General features: G+C 36.7%; 1 protein-coding gene across 1 annotated transcript in view; it reads left to right on the top strand.

Annotated features, from left to right (window-relative positions):
• SPAG17 (sperm associated antigen 17) overlaps positions 1-17,187 on the top strand; it is a gene marked incomplete at its 5' end in the record, with an annotated part of 116,281 nt that overhangs the window by 13,979 nt on the left and 85,115 nt on the right. Inside the window, 2 exons of the mRNA XM_082485761.1 lie at positions 9,971-10,102; positions 13,877-14,078. Of these exons, the coding sequence (XP_082341887.1) occupies positions 9,971-10,102; positions 13,877-14,078 (334 nt within the window). The remainder of the gene's footprint in view (positions 1-9,970; positions 10,103-13,876; positions 14,079-17,187) is intronic.

Here is a 17,187-nt window from a genome sequence, read left to right on the forward strand (position 1 = left end):
TACAGTTGGAAATACCTTCTTATTAACGAAGTGATACAACCATATTTTCTGTTGTTTTTCTGCATATAGAGCAGAATAATCACTGATTAGCCCTGCTTTTCCTGTATCTTTATTGACTGTTCTACTGTTTCCATTTAATACCAGACCAATGCCATGTTAATGATATTTTTTTCCAGGTACAGTTTTTTTTTAAAAAATCTGTTATTGTCTTTATCTCTGCTGGCATATGTTGTCTTTCTCTTGTTTTTCTTGCTTTTCTTCCTTAAATCTGAAATAGTGAGGACTCTTAAATCAGACTGTCCAGGATCTGTTACCCACCTGATTGCAATGAATTATTTCTGTTTGATTCTTGCACGTGACAAGCAAGCAAACATTGGCTTGCATATCACATACTGGAACTATTAATATTTAAACAGAAGAGAATATAGAATTTTGATTACAAATTGTTCTACTTCTTGTCATCATTGGCTGAACACAGGACCTCTTTGATTCTCCTGTTGACTTGCTTCCAGATCTGCATGGCAAGTGGTTCTCATACAAAACCTTTCTTTATTTTACTTCCTTGCTAACAGGGAAGTAGTATCAACTCTGATACTTCAAAGTTCTGGATTGATAAAAGCAGAAGTGCCAGTTTTACTGTCTGAATCAATATACATAACAGCCAATCCATATCGCCAGGCATACTGAGATATCAACCTAGTTGTGCGGTTTCAACAAACAAACCAGAGAGACCCGCAAATTAGATCTTTCTACTGCCAAGCATAATATGCACAGTTTTGCCATTAAAATCCACTTCAGTTGAGTGCTTGCGTATATGTCTTAATTATTTCATGCTTTGTACAGCTCATTTTAAGGACTAAAAGGTTATTGGTTAGAAATAGAATCTTTCATTGTTTTAAAATAATTTATACGGTACATGGGCTTTTTGTCTTTGGTTTGTTTTTTTCACTGAGATTGTGCTGTCAGAATCCTTGGGAAACTGTGTAATGTTCACAGTACTTCTTGCCTTAATAGGCAATAGACTGTAGCAGAAACAGAAGGATCCTTGGGTTTTCTAGGTGTAATTGAAACAGATTCCTCTCCTGTCACTTCCAACACCAAATACATAACCCAAGATACTAAGAACTTCTGTAGGACAGTAAAATATAACAATGAACAAGCTGAAGTGGAAAAAGAATGAATTAATTTTGCCAGGAAGCAGTGGATTTAAAGCAGTTTATAATTATTTCTATGAATTAGTGCTTTGCTAGGAGTGTAGAATGTAGACTCGTGAAGTGAGGGTTGCTGCTGGCAAGACTGTTTGAAGTGCTGGTCACGTCACGATGTAGAGAGGTCTGCTTTAGATTGGAACTGAGCATGTAGTTCCTGGGATAGGTGCTCTTCCTGTATTATGAAATGTTATACATATATGTATATATTGTATTATATATATGATTATGAGATATGGTTCTATGATATATGTTTATATATATATTTCAAATATATATTTTAAAATGTGTGTGCATGTGCGTAATTATTCAAAACTGCCTTCTATTACTCACCCCAGTCGTGTGAATTTCATTCAAGAATCCAGTTAAGAATAGCTATTCTATTTCTAAATAACTTTTACATTCTCTCTTCAGTAGGTCTTAAATACCTTGTACCTTTCTATTATCTTATACCTTTCTATTTTCTGATGTCCATTTTTTATACTGTCTCATCACCATCTCTAATAATATCTTCATCCCCTTTTTTAGACTCTCATCATTGTATCTAAAAATATCTTCAGAAGGAAAAAAAAAAAAAGAGGGCAGCACTAGGGACAAGGAGTATGTATTTATTTTGTGTTAAGGATGTTATAGTACATTCCTAGCATAGAAAAATCAAAAGTTTTGTTTTTAGCTTGATGTGAAAACAAAACTCTTAATGTCACAGACATAGTGCTTATGGTAAGGAATATTTTCACCCAAAAACTACAAGCTATTGTGAGTTGTTTGGCATCTGGAGGAGAGCAAAGACTTGTTAGTAGCCAGGCTATGCGTCACTGAAGAAAAAAGTGTTCAGAAATAATGCTAGTCAGGAGTATTTTTAAGGAAGCCTTTTGGTTTCTTGTGGAAACATATAATTAAATGTGACATATTTTTGTGGAAGCATATAGATTTTTACAAAATACCATCAGAAAGGTTGTCTTCAAGAGTAGGCTTTCTCAAAAGTAGAGATATTAGTATTAAAACCCAACCTTCTCAGTCTAAAAATGTATGTCAGTAGCATTCTATTATGTAATAAAAGTTAGAAAGATTTTGTTTTCATTCCACTGTAGCACAAAATTAATTTTTAAGTTTTGTAAATGGAACAGCTCAGGAGCCAAAACTTGTCTGGTGTCATTGTTTTGATGAGAGGGTTTGACAGTAAAAACAACTTTGGCAGCCATGCTGAATGGTCAGAAGGATAGAAAGATTTAATTTTATTTTTCATTCTAGTTCAGAGCAAAACAAATACTACGGTCTTAAATGTTGTAATAAAATGGAACAGTTCTCTAGTCAGCCTTTGTCAAGGGTTATTATGGGGATGCAAGCTAAGAGAATTTTATTGCAGAAAGGCTTGGCCCTTACACTGTATGGACATGCAGAGGATTAATGCTCAAGAAACATTTGGGAATTGTTGTTAGATGAAAATGCCTTTTAGGGAGGTACTGGCTACAGGGAAGGATAAGGGGCTTTAAATCCTGCTGTGGGCACTGTCAACTCATCTGTTTTTAGCTCTGTTGTATGTGCTACCAAGCACCTACCAGGTACACTGTAGTACAGAATGTAGTATGTTTTGTAAATGATGCCACTGCATGAGGTGGTATATTTACCTGAGATATTTATTGTCTTGTCTTCTGAGGAGAGTTTAACTACTCTGCATCCTGGGTCCAAGTATTTAGGTCAGTTTACTTGAAAGGATGTTAAAGAAAAAAATTGTTAGCTTAGGTTTAACAAGTTTCACAACTCCCATTGGTCTTCAGCAATTTGTGAATATCAGTATGAATAAGCCTTTATGAAGACTACTGGTGTCCACATATCAGCAGAGGTTAGATTTACCCTCCTCTTTATCTCACAGGAGACCTTTACAAGCAATTCTGTTTGTTCTGCTGTGAACTGAATAGGGACAACTTATGGCTGTGCCAAACTATTCCAAACAGGCACTGTCACAGCCCAGGCCACAAATCTTTAGCGTCTTCAGATGTACTGCATACTGAGGTTATCCACATCCCTCCTAGACAATGTTAAGGTGTTCCAGTATTTCCTACATCTTGAAGATTTTACTAGAACTCCCTGAGAGAAAGACACACAGGCTTCTACCTGTCCTGCTCACCTTGATTCTTACTTCATAATGCCTTTCATGGCGGACTTCTTAGTGCTTGCTGAATTGCTTCGACAGACAATTGCCTTGCTAGCACCACTATCCAAGAGAACAGAATCTCATTAGAATATCATTGTCAAATGCCTTCTCATAACTTGGCCAAATGGAAACAAAAGAAAATGTCCCGACAAAAGAAAAGGCATTGACATGGGTTCAGCTGCCTTTCCAGAACAGTGAAGATCTCGCCTAGTTCTGTGTTCTATATGCCAGTCCAATATGGATGTCTTAACAACCTAGGTCATCTTAGTGGCATTAGAGATGTGTGTGTGTGAACAGGTAAATAGTTGTAAGCCTCGGATAACAGCAAAGGGATTTTTATTTCAAATATAGGAAACCCATGCCAGCTAAAAAGAACATTACCAAGAGTAAAGACATACCACCATGTCTTTGCATCAGCCTTTGCCATTGTCAGAGCATCTGATGCCAATGCATGGTCAATAGTGGCCTGTGTAGTCCTTTGAGTTATCAAATTATGTGCCTTCCATTTGGGATTTATTTATTCCATGAGACTGAACTGTTGTTGCTATGAATCAGTTAGTCTTAGAAATTGTAGTTTTTTGTAATCAGTTTCTAAAGTCTCTTCAGTTCAGTATCCCTTTTCATGGACCCTTTAAGGTTTTTATGTCATGTGAAGAAGTACCAGGATTTCTAAATGCTGAAACTGGGGCAAAGTCTTGAGCTCCTGCAGGAAAACAATCTGTGTCTTCTAATTTTCTGTTTCCTAAAGTCTGAGAGGTCAGGTTTTATTATTTACATGAGACAACTGAACATGTTCATCTTTTCTCTCCATTTCAGAGTAGCATCTCTTCTTCATAATCCTAATTCTAGAAGCAATGTCCTATGAATGTAATATTATTTTACTACTGTTAGTTGTAATTATTTGGCCTGAGTCTATTCATAAAACTCAAAATTGCTGATAATTTATTTTCTAGGAAAAACCTGATACCTTTTGAAATCCATCTATTTAAAACCTGCTTTAGAACACTGGTGAGACCTTGGTTTTGCTTCCTAGATTACGAGGTCTCCTGCATACATACAACTTGGTATAAAATTTCCTGCTTTTTCTGTGCAGGTTTTGTTGAAATCTCAGTGTAACTAGAGCAAACAGCAATTATATCTCTAAGAATGTCATCCTTAAATTGGTAGAGGGACCCTCTGGAGTAGCCAAAGGAAATGCTGTTCTCTGTTTTGTTGCCTTAAAAATTTCAGGTGACTTTAATCGGTTAATTAAGGACAATAGAGTGTAAGACATTTTTCTCAAGTAGAGCAGCTAATCCCAGAATCCTTTGTTGCCAAAGAAACAAACAAAAAAAAGCCTAAAGCCCTTTTGCAAAGCCAGACCAAGGTAGAAAAGTCCTGCTTAGGACTTTTGTGGTGCCAAGCCTACAAGGCTATTGGGGCTTCCTTGCCCACGAGTTCTGAAGCGGCTTAGGAAACTCTGGCAAGACGTTGCTAGATGGGTTCTGCCAGTACAAGGGTTGATGAGACAACTTTGCTTCTTAAATATTTTTATTCAGCCTCTGGGTTCTTTTCCTAGCCAGATGCAATGTTAGAAAAGCATGACTAAATCATTTAGCTTTATAATGTTCATTGTGTAGATCCAGTTGGCTGGAATTACTGGAGACAATTTATTTCTCAGAAGCATAAAGTACGCTACTCCACAATGGAATGACTTGCTGGGCAGATTCATACGACTGAAATGTAAACATTTCAAGATTTGATCATAGCAATATATCTCTTCTGAGCACAGATCACAGTGGACTGGCCTGTCCTCTCTTTTTCAGAGGGTCTGAGTTCTGTAGGAGTTCTTCAGGAATCACTTAAACGCTATTTCAACTGTCTTCCCCCAATCAGAGTGTTAAAAGGAACCGGTACCTGAAGGGTCACATAAGAAAACCTTCTGTATGCATAAAACTCCTCCTTCCTGAGATAGCAGTGACACTAACTGATCTTTGGAATCACTGGATATTTGTATTCTATTTTTTCTTCCTTTAAAACAGTTCAGTTTGGTAGCAGTTAGGTGGTCAGGAAGCCATAGGAGGTACGTGTCATAGATGGTGAGAACTCTTGTATGAGTTCTTTAGTAAAATCGAGGTAAAAAGTCATCCTAATTTTTATGTAATGTATTTTCTCATTTTTACTTAGATTAGGTTATTCACCTGTTTGTATTTCCCTTAAAACATTATTTAAGTACTTGTAACACTGAGACACATACGCTGTACACGTCTTAGAAAGTTCTCATTCTGCATTGCTGAGATTAAACCAGTTAAGGTATGCCCTCAGGTTGCACATTTTCTGTAGAGAGAGGTTTAAAGAACAGACATTCTTACAATGGATATTTCTAACTAGGTTTCTGCTAACCAGATCAAGCAAGATTTGGCAACAACAGACTCACTCATATGAGTGACAACATATTTTTCTAGAGCACAAGGAGCCATTGCTGCTGCTTTGAGAACAAGTCTCACAACAGAAAGGCAGATATTTGGTACATGAACAACATTCACATTTACTCAGTATTGCTCACTACTGAGAGTGTCCTGTTGTTATTTTATTAGGTTTGTTTGGAAAGGAATTTGAGGGGCAGGAGGAGTCATCAAATCCACTTTAATATTTTTTTAATTTTCTGGAATATGTGTTGGTAGAGTCTTCATTGATTAATGAAGATGATTAATTGGCTTAGCTTAAGTTTTACAGTCTACCTTGTGGTTACATAAGTTCTATATGAAGCTCTGTTCAGATATGCAGTTGATTTACTGATTTACATGAGTCCTTAAACTCAGTTTGAATTGTGAGTCATTAATTCACCAATGAAGGATAACGATTAAGCAAGTGATGTTTTGACATCATAGTTGGGAAGAGGTTCTCAAAAGAAAAATTAAATTAGGTGAATGGTCTGATAGTAGAGACTAAATTGACTTTTAACACACTGCAGGTGTGACCTGAAAGAAGTTGTTTCAGTTAGCCCAGCTCCTTCCTAGTATTCTTTCAAAATGATTGATTGTAGTACGCTGTAGTCAATGAAAGGACATCAGTAGATTCAGAAAGAGTATGTGTAAAGAAGTCTTGTTTGGGCACAAGAAATTTATCAGTATGATGCATGTAGCTTTTGTTCTCTAGTCTGTCTTGAAAGCTGCTTGGGAGGGCATCGTGATACTGATGGCAGATTGTAATAAGTGAAGATCACTTTTTCCCGGCCCTGGTTTTATTAGCTTGCTTAGGAAAATACATTTGAACGGTAAATAATAACTTGGTTGGTATGTGTCATCCATATAGCCTCTTGAGGGATGACTCTCCTGCTTCAAATTGACTTGAACTGTGTCAGCTACTAAGGGACTTGAATTACTCAGGAGTTCTTCTACAAACCATTATATTTCTTTTAGAAAGTGTTACGTGAGTCTGAGGTATATGTGGTGGCCTGGATTTCTTACAGTTTCAAGAACAAGAGGGAAAACAGGGGTTTAGAAAGCTCACCCTGGATATGAGAGAACTACACTATGAAATGGGCTGACCGCTGTTCACAGCAAGTGATGCTACTGCTTCCAAGCAGCGATAAAGCTGTGAAAGGTGATAATGCAATTTATCGCTTTGAAAGCTTTTCTGATTATGACTTAGCAGCCACAATGGTTCTGTATATTGAAAAGGAGGCCTTTCAAAGAAAGATACTGTAAAGACTCTGGCTTTAAATGTTTTTCGTAACTTGTAAGTTGCATCTCCTATCTCAACAGCACTGGCATCTGCCAATAGTGTAGTGTCACTTACAAGCACTCATGCAGTGTTTGAATGGCTTGAAATACATGCCCTTTGCACCAGGCAGCTAAATCTCTGCATGGTTCATACTGCCACCATATGAGATCAAATATTTTGTCACTAAAGCCTTTCTGCACTTCACAAATGTGACCCCTGCTGTGTGAGGAATCCTAAGTTTCCTCTTCCTTTAAAGGAAAAGAGGCCCTACCTAACCAAGTTTGTCCATCCAAGTTTCCATGGTTTCTCACATAAGAAAAAGGTCATCATTGGCAGGATGAAGTATAGCCAATCTTAAATGAATCCACTTCATATTATCCCCCAAAATTCCTTCTGTACTCCTACCAAGTCTTTGTTTTCAGCTCTTTTTTTTTTTTTTTTTTTCAATTGAGGCTCTGTGGATTCTTAACTGTTTATGCCAGGTGCCTGCATAATTCACGGGGCTACAGATGAAGTACACATGCATAAATGTAATAAATGTAATGTCTTTTATCTACTGTGCATGGATTGATCTATGTTCTGTCTTTAAACTAGAAGTGATGAAGGACTGGGTTTTTTGTTTGTTTATGCATAAAGCAGATTTTACATTGCTGTAGGAAAACTATTTGCTTTCTTTGTATTGCTAAATGTAGTGTGCTCATTTTATCTTTGTCTTATTTGTCTGACCTCTTTCCACAGTCATGAAGTCATGGAGTGTACTCCTGTTAACTAGTTTGGTTTATACTTCTCACCTCACGTAAGAAAATTTGTCCTTCCCACCCACTCAGAGTTGTCCAGCTCACTATAGACCTCGAACAAGTCTCTTCATTTCTGCATTCTCTATCTACAAAATAGGAATAATCATGATGCATTGCTTTTGACTGGTAAAATGCTTTGAACTTCTCAGGAAGAATGGATTGTAAAAGAGTCTAAGCATTCCTTCCTTCTTCCATGAACAATAAATCAGCAACTGCCATCGAGCCGGGTTACTATATATACACTTGTCAGGAATCCTTCCAGAATCCCTCTGCTTCCCCTCTATTGTGTTTCAAGAAATATGCAACTCATCTAGATTAGGCAATTGGGAAGCATCCCTTTCCATAGGCTGTTAACACCCCTTCTGCAAAAAAAAAAACCTATATGAGAATTTTTCTATCTAAGGGATATTACTGTGATATTTCTACCAAAGTTTCTTTCTTTCAGAGCACAGATTTGTGTACCAAGCTCTGGGTGACAATTTTTTTTGGAATAGCTAGTAGTTTCTGGTGTGCTTACAGTCTGTGTGAGTTTTTAAGGCTGTTCTTAACTTACCCTTGATTTTCTGCTGTGACTCTGAAGTCGAAGGGAGTCTTTCCAGAAGCCTTCTATGGTTGGCTTGTTGAGATAGTGACAGGTAAGTAGTCTTACTCTGAATACTAAAGATGTAAAGCAGAAGTGATCTCAATCATGATATATTAACTGTGTGTATGTTAAGGAGATCTTCAGGTTTCTTAGTGTTTGAGGGGCAGGATTGCCTTGGGAAGATTTCTAAATGCAAAGATTTTGATTGTTTTGTCTCCCTGTATGTGATTCAGAAAAAATCTGAATTTTAAGATATTTCTCTTTCTGTATTTTGCTTTCATTTGTATGAAACAATAATTCAAAATATAATAGTCTGGATTCTATTTTGGCTTTGTTTTATTCAGAGAAGCATTTTTAGTGGCTACATTTGCTTACCTAGCTTTTACTTGAGAAGTCAAAATTTCTAATCTGGGCAAGAAGCTATGAAAGCTCGAAGCTAGTGGTGGTGTTTGCATTAGACAAGACACAGTTCAGTGAGATGCAGTGTGCACCTTCATTGTCTGAAAGTTAGCAAGCAAAATTGACACCATATGTGCCCAACTGTAATTGCTCCAAGAGGGTAAAAGAGAAACATGTCAGAACATTTGAGTAACACCTAATTCAGCCCATGGTTATAAATAAAGCTGATGGTTGCTTAAAAACAAAAGTAGGAAAATATTACGGTTATATTATTCCTCAACAGCGCTTCCTACATAGGTGAACTTTATTACAGAGACAACACAAGTGAAAAGAAACATATAACAACTTTTTATGGTATTTTTATGTTATTTTATTTTTTTCGCAGTAAATAAAGTGGTTATGAGGCTCCAAGGAAAACGGCCCAGATGTTAGTGAGTTGTATGAAATTTAGTGGAAACAAGCTGTAAAAAACATAGTCATAAAACAGCCTGTCAATGCCACACATCTGGACAATGCAGCTGTATGTTCCCGCTGCTGTCATCACCCTAAGAAAACTCAATAGCCTTATTTCACCCCAATTAGTCTGCATACCAACAGAATCAGAATTACACAGGGAGGGGGTGTATTTTCACCAAGACAGACCCTCTCAAATTCCCTTCAGGAAACTTTTATCTTTCATTCAGGGCTAGTGCCTCAGACACTAGTCACTTTGTAAACAGTACCCCAAACTATTCCCCTTGATTTGCTATCTGTTAAATGCTTTTCAATTTATTACTTCAAAATGAATAGTTGCTTAATGTTGCTCCTTTGTTTAAAACCTAAAAAAAATGACATTTTGCTGTGAGAACTGTGTGTCTGTTGACCTTGACATAAATCATAGAAGTTTTCTCCATTCTAGTTTTATCTCATACTATAGCAGATATAACTTCATTTGAGGTCTTAGGAACCAAAGAATAGCTATGCATCTTACTGAGATGATGTTTTTCTGAAAGTGTGGCCATTTTGACCCATGCATTGAACAATGTGAGACAGCACTTCCTCGTTTAAGCATGCAAAATGTGTGTCAAATGCAATCTTAAAATTATACAAGTAATAGTTACTTTGGTGTTTTTTTTCTCTGCAGGTTATTGAAGTAGCCAAAGCTATTCTGGACAGGGGGGAAGAAATTCCTGTAACACTAACTGGAAAGCTGTTGAAATTTCAACTGCTTTGTCTCAAACAGAAGGACCTTCAGAGAAGGGAAGCTGAAAAGAAGGTACTATAGTATGCCATAGGGAGGATGCTTAATTAACTTTATGAAGAGACTTCTGTTCTTGTGCAGTTTCCGTAAATTCAGCTTTCCTCTCATGCTTAACTTCCTAGATCTGTAATTGTAGAGAAGTGTGAATAGAAATTTATCTTTTTAAGTTAAGTAGGTTTTGGGGAAGAAGCTCTCAATTACTCAAATGCAGGTAAGACAGGAAAAAAAAAAAGAAAAACTACTGTGCAAGAACTCTTTGCTAGAGTGAAAAGTAGTAATGTCTTAGCTGAGTCTTAGGACCAGTACAAAATAGAGCTAGAAACTGTCTTCAGCTGAATATATCTCTGCTGAAGTAAAGGTAGGAGAAGTTATTACTTGAGAGGTATCAACAATAGGTGCGGAGCTGCACTATGAAGAAGTTATTGTCATGAATCACCTCTCTGGAGGAACGTTGGAGAAGTTATCTATTCCATCCTCTGGCACTAAGGCAGGATAAAATTTACATAAACTATTCCTGGCAGATGTTTGTTGAACCTTTTCTTAAAACCTTCCACTGCTGTGCTCTGGCTTTTCTATGGCAATCAGTATTACTGATCACCTATCTCTGCAATATAGTCATTTGGAAAAGGTTTCAAACCTTATTTTAATTTTAATTTTAATCAAACCTGCTTTAATTTAAACTCATTACTGCTTCACTTCTTGCTGTGTGAGGACAACAGTTCTTACCCTCGAACTGCAAAAATCCTTTACGTATTTAACTAAACCAATCCAAATATATGTCATGATTTGTAGTTTTTGATTATGTTTGTTCCTCTCCTCTGAACACTCTCCAGATAGTTCATATCTTGAAGTCTGCTTTTCAGAACTGGGTACCACATTTTCCAGTGTTCCCAAAACTCACTTCCACATATTCTCCAAGATCGTCACTACTAGCTCAATCAGATTGCTTATGTGTTCTAGGAGGAATTTCACCAAGCTTGCACAGAATCACAGTCAGATCAGGTCTCTAATTACTTTCTAACATCTGTAATTTAAAAAAAAAAAAAATTGTCGCTGGTACATTTCAACAACTTACTGAATAGTTGGTCTTTGTGATAGTCCTTTTCCAGCAAACATTCATGCAACTGAAGACCATTATCATAAGGTCATATAACTGCTGTGATAGTTTACCCTGTTAATTGATCAAAAACTATAATGTAGAATGTGATGACATGAGACCTAAGCAGCCTGCATGTGAGATGCGTGAAGAAAATGGTTTCATGGATTTTGTGTAGTTGAAAAATCTGTAAATTTCTTTATCAATAATTCTATTTGTGGGAATCGGTGGTTGAAGCATAGTGGGCAAGCACAAGACCATTAAATGCTAGGTGATAAATTAAAGATGTGTCCTGTTCCAATAGAAGTCACTTGCAAAATTGATCAGCAAATGATAATGTAAACCACAGCAATATGTGAAGAATCTGAGGGAAAAAAAATGCATTTTCAATCTGAAGAGAAATTGAGAGGCTGAACCTATAGAGCAGATTTTTATAGTGAAGGGAACAAAAATGCCTTTTCTTTTAGATATCAGTCAGTGCTGATAAGTAAACTGTAAAACAAAAATTTTAAAAAGTTTAAAGGTTAGTCACTTCAATATTAAAATGGACCCCTTAGATTTGATTTGGCAAGATTATTTTTGTAACTATAATTGTATTTCCCTGCAGAATTGGAGAATAGTCAGTATTGAAGGTTGAAGAATCTCTGGAACTTACAATTTCTTCTCTGTTTTAGCCAAGCAATCTGGAGAAAGTTGTCATCTCCTCTGGATTATGTCTATACCAAAGCATGACAGGCAAACATGAGAGCAGCAGTTGAAGGATAAAGAGTCAAGAACTGGGAGGGCTCTTGGCCATGAGGATGCTCTGCAGTACAGAATGGGCAGAACAGGCTTTTAATTTAGAATTCTAACTCTAAATTGTCTGCCGTAAAATTTTTAGTCCTTTCCAACTAGCTTGTACAGTACAAGTTCCATTGCCAACAGCTCAGGGGTTGAAAGCAGGATTTTACTAGCAGACCAGTTCCCAGAAAGCCAAAATAACACATAACACTTTTTTTTTTTTTTTTTTTAGAATAGACAAAAATAAACCATTATTTCATTAGGAGCAGAAGCTTGTCTTAAATTCTTGTCTTAAATTGACAGGTGTATGCATTTAAATTAATAAGCGGAAGAGAAGTGTCTCTGAATTAGAAAACTGTTTGAGGTAGTAATATTCTGTAATGTGAAGCGTAAAATAACAAGATTACAGAATGCAAAGCTAATGGAAGATTAGAAACTCCACAAAAAGCTGCACCTTGTAGGGAAGGAAAATTTGACATTGAGAGGAAAAGGAAAAAGTCGTAGAAAGGAGAGCTTTTACTTCCTGAGGTATTAAGGTCAACTAGTATTCTTTGTGGGAGTCTTGGAAACTTCAGAAATGTCTCTGCTTATTTGAGACTTAGTTACATAAAATGATGCAGATGTAATAGATAAAGCTGATTGTGAACTTTGTAGCCTGATGATTGTATCATCTGTTTTGATGTGTTCATCAGCTTAGAATTCAAAGTAGTACTATCAAAATCTTTGATTTTAAATTTCCAAGGTGGAATAAATTTGAAAGAAAATAATGATAGCATCCAAATCCTCTGTTTCACAGCACAAATAATTTTGAGAATCTCTTGGAGACATTTCTAAATTTTACAGAAAGGGAATTCATGAAGAAGGGAAAAGCAGGAAAAGATTTTCTGCTTTGGTTTTGAATTTGAGCTAAACACAACTTCTACAGCTGGGAAGTCTGCTTTTCCAGCTGGATCTAGGGAAGGCAACTGTGTGGAGTCAGCGGCCCTATCTCATTTGCAAGGAGAGCTTTTCTCATTGCTTTAATAGCTTTTAAAGTGACACCAGCAGGATGGTAACAGTAAGTTAAGTTAATATAATCGTATTGTATTTAATTTACCTTTACAATCCTTAAATGTCATTTTTGCATAATTAGTATGTAGTACTGCTGCTGGGTAGAAATAAGGTGGAGGCTTTCTTGCTCTTACAGCCCCTCACTTTACCTTAATATATTATGGATTATTTTAATTTTAGACTGACTCTGAGCTTTCTGGATTTATAGTGTGAGGCTTTGGGATACTTACAAAATCTTTTTTTTCATTCTTTTCTCTTAAATTACTGAGCATAACTTAATGTAGGTGGCTTTGTTTGAAAATAATGAGAATGGCTGAGTAATATCCTGTGTGAAATGAGCACAAGACTCTTTGTTCTAGTTTATAGTAGGCAGATTTTTTACATCAAAGAAAAATAGCGCTGGTACCATTTTACACCATACTCAAGAGCGTTAACAGAGATGCTAAAGACTTAACAGAAACTGAATTTTTGTCTTATTTCCCTGCAGTCCATGGAAGGTTTCTGGCTGATGCAAGTGCTGTAGAGGCAGTAACTAAAGCTCAGTGATTCTTTACTCGTCTTTCTACCAGTATGCATTTATTTCATTAGTTTTGTGGGTATAATATCTACCTGCCTCTCACAGTTCCTTTTTAATGTGAAGTCTTAACACTATGATTTAGTAAGAACACAATAAACTGAATCATGTGTTTGAGCAGCATAAAGCAGAATATTCAAGGCAGCTTCACCATATCAACATTATAGTGGCTGAGAGGGAAAAGTATTCAAATAAAAAAATTGAACCACTATAATTTTACAGCAGTCTGCCCTTTGTTCTGCACAAAGGCTGTAATGAAAACTTAGTTTGTTCATCTTGTCAGGCAGAAGAGCAGCAACAAAAGGAAAAAGATGGAGGGAAAGAGAAAGCTAAATCTCCTGGCAAGAAGGAGAACCTCCCTAGTACCAAAACAGCTGAGAAAGAAAGGAAAGGAAAAAAGACAGAAGTAGGCCTGCTAGCACCAGCCACTGTTAAAAAGGACACCCAGTTGAAGCGACGGGGAGAAGTGGAAGAGGAAGACAAATACATTGGTACGTAAACAATGCAAATATACTCCTAATAAACTTGCTTGAAATCTTGCAACCTAGCTACTTAGTACTTTGTTTTGTTCCACGTTGAAAGATCAAGATCTATTTGGCAATATTAAAGAATTGCCACTTTGCATCTGAAGAGGACACTACGTTCTGCTTAGTATTAGGATAGATTGTACAGTCCAAGAAATAAAATGCAGATGAGGTATATGTAGCATGTCAACATCAAAATGTTTTAGCATGTGTAAGACTAAAAGAAAGTGGCTAAACAAATCCTACAGGAAACCTTTCTTACAGGAAGATTTCAGAATAACTAAATGCATTTGTGTTGGTATCCAAAGGTGGCTTTCTATTTGTATTATAAAGTGTTATAAAGTAACAGAGCGGTCTAACATTGTCTGGGGATGAAGCCAGGTTCTGTACGAAGGGCAATATGATTTCATTTGCTGTCAAAACATGTGGCTAGAAGAAATCTCCTCCAGAAATGAGCAATACGAGGTAAAGAATAATATGCTAACTAGTGCTGAGAAAATCTTTATCTTTAATACATAGCACCCGTGGTTACAAATTTCACAGGAACAAAAAATATTGCAGAATGTGCATAGCTCTCCTCATTAGATCACAGTTATATTTAATTTGGACCATAATACATTTGAGCTACATCAACATAAGCAAGATCTCTCCAGCTTGAGAAGCACTTGCTGATTTTTGGATGCATTGTGTGTACCTGCTATTCCCTCGTTGAACTGCTGCAGGTTTTCCTCACTCTTTCATCAGACCTTCATCTGCATCTCATTCAGGATCAATGGCACTCTTCAAGCATCTCAAAAGCATTGGTCCAGGTGTTTAGAGCAAGTCTGAATCTTAGTGAAGCTGTTAAAAGCAAGCAAGAACAGAACAGTAGCTATATGTGCATAGCTCCTATTTTTTTTCAGATAAGGCCTGGCTATAACATCATTCTTTTGATGATTTTAAGGTTTTTCAGAACCTGAAAGAAGTATTCAAAGAAACATTCATGCCTTTAAGAATCCAAGCTGAAGTTATGTAGAGAACTCGTGTCATCTTACTAAAATTGGTACAGAATGTACAGTGCAGAGTGGCTTTAGGTGGGTAGTAATGTGCTTCCACTAGTCCCCGAAGAAACAATTTTACCTGTTCCAACATTTTTGCTCCCTACTGCATTGAGGAATGGGCAGAAAACATTAGGTACCTGTATAATATACCCATGCTCTGCTGCCTTGTTAGTCACAGTTAACGAGAAGACAAAGTAAAGAAAATACAAATTGCCTTCAAAAACTAACAGCCAGGAGAAGTATCCTTGTTTAGTATGCTTACTAGCTTTATATTCTGAACTATTAGCACTGTTGTTAAACTATGATGTTATTGACTTGGATTTGCCTTATTAGTCCCAGGCATATTTACAAAATGGCAATAGTTGCAGATTGCCTCAAAGGAGAAGTTATTGAGGTACTTGGTTCTTGGTCACTTGTGCTATATTTAATTTTACTGTCATGACTGTACTGAGCCGAAGCCATTCTGAACAATTCACCGCAGTCATTGTGCATCCACACAGTTGGCCTTAATAATAAAAAAAAAAATTATTCTGACTCACACACACACAAAAATAATTGTATTCGGTGGATCGATTTCCAGTCTGAAGACAATAAGGAACTACCTAACAACAGAAAAGGTAATCTGACCTTGCTACTTCCTTTAGTGGTGCTGCGGAAGGCAATGAGGAGGAACCTGTAGCCCTAAGAACGACAGCACCCCTCAAACCCTTCACTCTAGGCTACAGGAAAAACATAACTGTTGTTTTATGGAGAGGTAATTCATTCTTCCTGACAGTTCCATCTGGAAATCCATACCAAGAGAAAATATAGTATTGCCAAAACTTCTGGACAACATTCTAAATGAACATTAAGTAAGGTGAAACAACTGTGTCAGGATTTTCTATCTTTCCTCGAGAACATGGCAATTAAAGTTCTCAAGGACCTCATGCTAAAGCTTTGTTTTCTGTCTTGGGACAAAGTGGTCCCAGCTCCATTTCTCAGTATCAAGAACATGTAGATCTGTGAAACTTTTCTATTAAGGATGTAGTACTTTAAAAATCTTCATGCATATTCCATATTTCACAGGAGTCTGTGCAGAAGACACAAAGAACCTTGGATGATCCTTAAAGCAGATACAGTGACAATTTTTTTCAGCACTCTTGGCCACTCTGATGGAATCATAGAATCATTTGGGTTGGAAAAGACCTTTAAGATCACTCAATCACTTCCCTGGGCAGCCTGTTCCAATGCTTGACAACCCTTTCAGTGAAGAAATAAGGAATCTTTCCTAGTATCCAATCTAAACCTCTCCTGTTTATATTTGTTTTAATGTAGCTGTATCAAGCACAAAAAAAAAAAAAGAGATAAAAACGTCACAATTTCTCCTTGAGAGTAGTCTGAGCTATTGCTTATATATGACCATGTCTTGAACTCAAAGACGATCCTTATCTGTTTCTGGGAGCTGACAGTCATTTTATCATTCATCCCTAGTACATTATCGCTTTTCTGAAATGGAATATTTTTGCTTTTGAGTAATCTTGAGATCACGTGCATTGATTTATTTCATCATTTGAGTATAACTAGTCACCAATTATTAGAACTGACTGATTATTATCAACTTGTCACGATTATTAACATAATCATAATTATAACTGTTGAATGGCAGTCAGTCTTTTCTTCAGCATGTATGCATTGGAATTTTTGGATCTCTGTAAGTCACTGTGCAGACATCTGTCTCTTTTGTTAGAAGTAATTAATGCTCAGTAATTGTATGTGCTCATGCGTTTTCTTCCTGCAGTAACAGGCATCAAAATATGTAGTTCAGTTTCAATACTAGCAGTGATACAATGGACTAGTTTTCTTCTGGTTTTGATTTTGCGTAATGCATTTTAGGTACTGGACTGTGGTGGCTGCTTCCTTAGTCAGTCTTTTTCCAAATTCCTGAGTTCATTTATGTTTACCTAATGTTACAAGAGCAGGAGAGAACCATGTTGCCAGCCTGCTGCTCCAGGTGGTAGCAGTATTTGCACAGCCCTTGCTATAGACCGGAGCGCAGG

This window comes from Vanellus vanellus, assembly GCF_965231255.1.
Source record: "Vanellus vanellus genome assembly, chromosome: 1".
NCBI lineage: Eukaryota > Metazoa > Chordata > Aves > Charadriiformes > Charadriidae > Vanellus > Vanellus vanellus.